Source organism: Condylura cristata, unplaced genomic scaffold, assembly GCF_000260355.1.
Source record: "Condylura cristata isolate star-nosed mole 26May11 unplaced genomic scaffold, ConCri1.0 scaffold00009, whole genome shotgun sequence".
NCBI classification, from domain to species: Eukaryota; Metazoa; Chordata; class Mammalia; order Eulipotyphla; family Talpidae; genus Condylura; species Condylura cristata.
The window spans coordinates 177,153-182,963 of NW_004567110.1; the positions used below are offsets into that span (position 1 = coordinate 177,153).

A 5,811-nucleotide genomic window follows, 5' to 3' on the forward strand; every position below is an offset into this window, starting at 1 on the left:
GCGGGCTCGGGCCGGGCGGGCGCAAAGCGGGGCAGGGCCGCTGACCCGTGGCCCCCGCAGACCTTCTCAGGCGGCTACGTGCACGTGCTGAAGGGGGTGCTCTCTGAGGACCTGCTCTTCCAGAGCTTCGAGAAGATGGGCTACGTGCGCCAGGATGACCACCGCCTCATGATGGCCACCCCGCCGCCTGCCGGCCAGCTGGTGCAGGTGGCCCTGGGCTGCTTCGCCCTGCGGCTGGAGTGCGACATCCTGGAGGAGGTGCTGGCGCGACTGGGCACCAGCGTGCTGCCGGCCGAGGAGCTGCTGCAGGCCCGCCGCTCCAGCGCAGACGTGGCCTCCTGTGTGGCCTGGCTGAGGCGGCGGCTGGCCGGCGACAAGGAGCCGCCGCCCCTGCCGCCCCGGGACCCGCTGGCTGTGTACCGGGCCCCCCTGGACCTGTACCGAGACCTGCAGGAGGACGAGGGCCTGGAGGAGGCCAGCCTGTACAGTGGGCCCTCACCCGGCCCAGACTCGCCCCCCTCAGCACTAGCCTACCAGCCTCAGCTGTGGGAGCAGAGCGCCAAGTTGTGGGGTGCCAGTGGTGGGGCCTGGGACCCAGAGGCTGAGGCCGGGGGGTCACCCAGGGGCAGCAGCCCACCCTACGGGGCACTGGAAGACGAGCTGGAGCCCGAGCCCGAAGTGTTCTCCTTCCTCTCGCTGCGCAGGGAGCTGGCCACCCCCCAGCCCCCCGGGAGCCCCGAGAGGGCCAGCCCACAGGGCACACACAGGACCCTGTCTGGGGCCGCCCACGAGCCCCCCGACTACCAGGTCCACAGCTGCCTGGCCCCTGGCGCCCTGCCCACCCTCTGCTGCGACACGTGTGGCCAGCTGCATGCCGCCCACTGTGTCGCCCTGGCCACCTGCCGCCCCAGCCACGCACTGCGGGCTCTGCTCAGCCGCGCCCAGCAGCGGCGGTGGGCACAGGCCGAGGACACCCTGCTCTATGACGGGCCGGGGGCCAAGCCTTAGCCCGCAGGTCGGGCCCAGGCTCTCCATGGTGCTTCTCGGGCCTCACCCCGCTCCAGCCTGGCCCTGGCGTACCCCACCCGAGGAGCCCTGGGCAAGGGGGCACCCAGCCCGCAGAGAGAGGTGGCTCACCTTCTATTGGCCTCAAGCTCATCCCTGTCCCCAGCACCCAGCCCTGCCGGACTCCTGCCCCCCGAGCCTGGCTCCCCACAAGGACTCTTGGGGTCAGCCGGGGCTCCCATCCTGCTCCTGCAGGTGTGGGCTGGGGCGCGCCATCTCCTGCTGGTCCTGTGGGGGGCGCTGCTCGAGGGGGCCCACCCATCCCCCACAGGGCAGGCTGGCCAGAGACGGGTGCTAGGGCTACGTGAGGAGCCCCCCTTGGGGACGCATTCTCTCAGCAGCATCTTGCAGGAGCCCTGGGGCTCGCAGGCGCCACCCACTCCGCCTCCACACACCCCCGAGGCCAACGGGGACGCAGTGCCGGGTGCTGAGCAGCCCTGGGGCTGAGCCCTGAGGCCAGGCAGCAGCAGCCACAGCCGTTCCCAGCGGAGCCCACCAGGCCATCGGACGGCAAGGCGGTCTGCCCGGGAGGCCACCTCCAGGCCCTCCTTCATGACCGCAGTGTACCCCCGCCCCCTCGGAGAGCCCCTCACAAGAGCGCTTCAGGCCCATTAAAGGACAGTGAACCCGCACGCGTCAGCACGGTCTTTATCTGTGGTGCTCCCCTCCAGGGCCCGGGGCAGACGGCCTCCAGCCAGTCACGGGCCCTGGGGTGCGGCCTGCCCTGCCCTGGCTGGACCCCTGGCGCCCCTCAGGTCACAAGCGCCCTGCAGTCTGCTGACCCGTCAGCCACACCCACGGAGACGAGCCTTCGGGGCCGCCCGTGGGCGGGGGCAGCAGGCCCTGGCAGGCCCCAGTTCCTTCTGGGAACCGGCCCGAGGCCGCACCCCGTATCCCCAGACGCAGGTCCTTTCTGGAGAGCAGGAGCTCCGCCGGTGGTGTCCAGTCTTTGGCGACCGCGTCAGGCTCAGGGCTTGCGCTTGCTCTGGGGCTCCACACCTGAGGACGTGGCGGGGGCCGCCCGCTTGTTGCGGTGGTGGGGGAAGGTGGGCATGAGCTCCGGCTCGCAAGCTGTGGGGAGGGGCTGCTCAGGGCTCGGGGGCCTCCTGGGGGTGGCAGGAGCCCCACTGTGGCAGGAGCTCGGGCCTGAACCCCGCCCCGCATCTCCGCCCCCCAGCCCTCCACTTCGTGGGTGGCTCACTGGACCCAGCATGCCCCCGGCCTTCAGCCCCCGAGGGCCGCCGGAGGCCGGCCCCCCACCAGGCCGGCCCCCCGCGCCGGAGGCAGACTCACGCAGGGGCTTCTCCTTGAAGTAGGAGCTCTCCAGGCCGTCCCCAGCCGTCGCCCTGCGTGAGAGCCGCGTCAGGGGCCTGGCACTAGCCTCGGGGCGGCTCCGAGGCACCCCGCACGGTCACCACCATCGCTGAGGCCCGCACCTTTTCTTGGGGTCGTACATGAAGAGGAAGTGCAGCAGCCGCAGACCGGCCTCCGAGAGCCACGGGAACTTGTGCTTCAGGTTGTTGTAGGGCTGCTTGCGCAGGCTGTACTGGCCGGCCAGGGGCAGCGCCGAGAAGCCCTGCGGGGAGGGACCCTGAGGCCACGGCGGGGCGCGTGGCGGGCGAGGCGGGCTGCCACTCACCGGCCAGATGTTCTCGCTGGGCGTCCCCAGCAGCTGCACGATCAGGTCCACCTGGTGGAGCTCCGAGGTGCCGGGCAGGAGGGGCTTGTGGGCCAGCAGCTCCGCCAGGATGCAGCCCAGGGCCCTACAGCAGAGCCAGGATGCCTCGCGCCCGGCCGCGCCCAGGGAGCGGGAGCCCCCTGCCCCAGCCTCCACACGCCTCACCACATGTCGATGCTGGGAGTCTGCGTGGTGGTGCCCAGCAGCAGCTCAGGGGCCCGGTACCTGCACGCAGATGCACCATGGGCCCTGCCCTGCTCCAGCTGACCCCGCCCCAGCCCCCCCACCTCTCCCCGACAGGACGGCAGGACGGCCCCACCAGCTGGGCCCAGGCACAGCAGCTCCGGGCCGCTCTCCCCCAAGGCAGCATGCAGCCCGGGGCCCACCCTGCCTGAGGGACGGAGGCGATGACGCCACACCCTGTGCTGTGCAGGGCCTCCCGCTCGGCCTGGGCAAGCTGCCCGGAGACCCAGGCCCCTCCCCTGCTCCCGCGCACCTGCCAAGGCCCTCACCAGAGTGTGACCACCTTGGGCGTCATGGGCTTCACAGGGACGCCATACGCCCGCGCCAGGCCAAAATCCGCTGCAATGGGGCAGAACAGCAGGGAGCATGAGCCACGCCTGGGGGCGCCCACGGGGGGGGGGGGGCCAAGCCCCAAGGCAGCGCTTCACTCACCTGTCTTCACGCAGCCCTTGTCTGTCAGGAGCAAGTTGGAGACCTTCAGATCCCTAGAGAAAGAGTGTGGAGGTCCGCGGACAGCCCCCCACTCCTCAGATCGGCATGGGGCCGCGGGCGCCGCTGCCCGGACACCCACCCCGGGCCGGCGCCTGGCCGCGGCCTGGGCCTGCCGAGGGACAGCGGGCTGCGGCCTGGCCCACCTGTGGATGATGAAGTTCCGGTGCAGGTACTGGAGGCCCCGCAGCACCTGCAGCACAATGCACTTCACCTGGAGGGGAAGGGCGGTCAGCGCGGGGGCGCCTCGGGCACCCGCGAAACGGGGTTCAGGGCCCGACCCAGGCCCCACCTGGGCCTCTGAGAAGGGCGTCGGCATGTTCTCCAGGAGGCTGGCCAGGTCCTGCTCGCAGTAGCCCATCACCAGGAAGATGCTGTGGGGAGGGGCGTTGCGCTACGGCCGGCCCAGCCGCCCTGCTGCCCGGCCGCGCCCGGCAGCCCGGCCTCACCTCTCCAGGTGGTTCCCCACGACCACGTCCTTCAGCTCCACGATGTTGGGGTGGCGCAGGCGCAGCAGCAGCGTGATCTCGCGCAGGCTGCTGATGGGGACGCCTGCAACCGACAGCGGGGCTCGCCCCACGCCCCGCCTGCCGGCCTCCGGCTGGGCCGAGGGCAGGGGGCGCCCGCACTGGCGGTCTGGGGGGCCTGGGGCTCGCTGGCCGGGGCTGGCGGGCAGGTGCGGCCGGGAGCCCAGGGTGGGGTGCGGGGGGGCAGGGGCCCCTCGGCCCCAGGGACACGCCCCGGAGGCTCGGCCACAGCTCACCGTCCTTCTCCGTGTCCATCCGCACTTTCTTCAGGGCGACAATCTCATCTGTCTGGGTGTCTCGGGCCCGGTCTGGAAGAGGCACACCCAGTGCCCTGGCGTCTACACCCGCGGGCCCCGCCCCGGGCGCTGGGCGCCCTCCCTGGGGGTGACATCCCGGCCGCCAGACACGCTCCTGGGGGCTCGACCGGGCCTCTGCTGCTGGCGCCGCTCTGCTGCCCAAACAGCACACGGCGGGCTCCGGCCGGGGCGGGGCGCGGCACCCCAGCGAGCCCACGGCCACCCGGTCATGCCTCCGCCCCACAACCCGCAGACGGCCCCGGCCCAAGTGCCCGCCCGGGCTGCACGGGGCGGCCCAGCGCCCCTCACTCACACACGATGCCGTAGGTGCCCTCCCCGATGCGGTTCAGCTTCTCAAACTCCTTCACGCTCCGGCACCGCCCCAACTGCGAGACACGCCAAGTGGGGGCCGGGCAGCCGGCCAGGGCGGCCTTGACCGCATGCCGCTCGCCCCCAGAAGGCAGCAGTGTGGGGCCTTGCGGGCGTGGGGCGCTGGCGGGGTGAACGCTGGAGACGGCGCCCAGGTGGCAGCCGCCAGCCGGGCGCGTGAGTCGCTCAAAGCACGAGACCATTTGGGCCAGCGGCAGGCCCAGCGCGGCCCAGGCGATGCCAGGTGGCCATGGGACAGGCAGGACACATGCTCACGGGACACGCTGCGGCTCGCGCTGGCCGCACCCGGGGCAGGCCCGTGAGCACAGGGTCCCAGCATCACACCCTCCTCCCCTGGGAACCCGCCAGAGACCGCAGCCGCCCCGCGGGGGTGGATTTCCCAGCTCCCCGCGGCGGGGCAACACGTGACCAAGTTCCGGCAGCAGACTGTGAGCGGGACACGGTGACTTCCTGCCCCAAGGAAGTGCCCCAAGGCTGGCTGGGACCTGTGGGCAGGCCGGGCAGGAGAGGGCTGCCCGGTGTGCCGCTGCCCACGAGGAGTAAGGAGAGGGGGCCAATGCCAGGGCTTGAAAGGGCCCCTGCACCTGGTCTCTGTCCGAGAGGCCTGACCCTAGCACGCTTTCACAGACTGGGTACGTAGGTCGCCGAACACCCACTTCTCAGGTTCAAGACCCGCCTGGGCAAGTCCCAAATTCCTACAGCCCCGTTCAGCCCCTTCCAAACGCCAGGGAGCCAGGCGCCCTGCGCAGACGAAGTTTCCCACGGCCTCCCAACAACCCGTCCCCACCCAAGACCCTTCCCTGCCCAGGCCAGCGCCCTGTGTCCCCATTCCCGCTCTGCCCTCTGGTCCTGCCCCACTGACCGCCGGGCTGCAGGACAGAATCCCAGCCGCGCCTGGCCACCAAACAGGCACCCCTTCCTCATTCTTCTGCCTGCCAAGGCGACAAGGCCTCCTCTGAGCAACCTGACACTGTGCTGTGGAAGGCCGCCCTGCGGGTGCCCTCAGCTCCTCAGGCCCACGCGCACCTGCTGCCCGCGGGTGGACAGCAAGCAGCGGGCAGCGCAGCACTCCCAGTGGCCAGCGACCTTGCTGCGGCGCTGACCAGTCTCGGTCGGCCCAACA

The 5,811-nt window shown here is 71.8% G+C and overlaps 2 protein-coding genes across 2 annotated transcripts in view; one reads left to right on the plus strand and one right to left on the minus strand.

The window, feature by feature from the left end:
* SPATA2L (spermatogenesis associated 2-like) overlaps window positions 1–1,695 on the plus strand; it is a gene marked incomplete at its 5' end in the record, with an annotated part of 3,103 nt that extends 1,408 nt beyond the window's left edge. Inside the window, one exon of the mRNA XM_004679563.2 lies at window positions 61–1,695. Coding sequence (XP_004679620.2) covers window positions 61–1,008 — 948 coding nt within the window. The remainder of the gene's footprint in view (window positions 1–60) is intronic.
* A 4-nt stretch (window positions 1,696–1,699) lies between these two features.
* The window catches only part of CDK10 (cyclin-dependent kinase 10), a 4,771-nt gene continuing 659 nt past the window's right edge, over window positions 1,700–5,811 (minus strand). Inside the window, exons 2-13 of the mRNA XM_004679564.2 lie at window positions 4,612–4,684; window positions 4,239–4,310; window positions 3,925–4,027; window positions 3,768–3,849; window positions 3,622–3,689; window positions 3,419–3,471; window positions 3,256–3,325; window positions 2,909–2,968; window positions 2,705–2,828; window positions 2,502–2,641; window positions 2,359–2,411; window positions 1,700–2,136 (exon numbers count right to left, since the gene is read on the minus strand). Coding sequence (XP_004679621.1) covers window positions 2,033–2,136; window positions 2,359–2,411; window positions 2,502–2,641; window positions 2,705–2,828; window positions 2,909–2,968; window positions 3,256–3,325; window positions 3,419–3,471; window positions 3,622–3,689; window positions 3,768–3,849; window positions 3,925–4,027; window positions 4,239–4,310; window positions 4,612–4,684 — 1,002 coding nt within the window. The 3' untranslated portion in view covers window positions 1,700–2,032. The remainder of the gene's footprint in view (window positions 2,137–2,358; window positions 2,412–2,501; window positions 2,642–2,704; window positions 2,829–2,908; window positions 2,969–3,255; window positions 3,326–3,418; window positions 3,472–3,621; window positions 3,690–3,767; window positions 3,850–3,924; window positions 4,028–4,238; window positions 4,311–4,611; window positions 4,685–5,811) is intronic.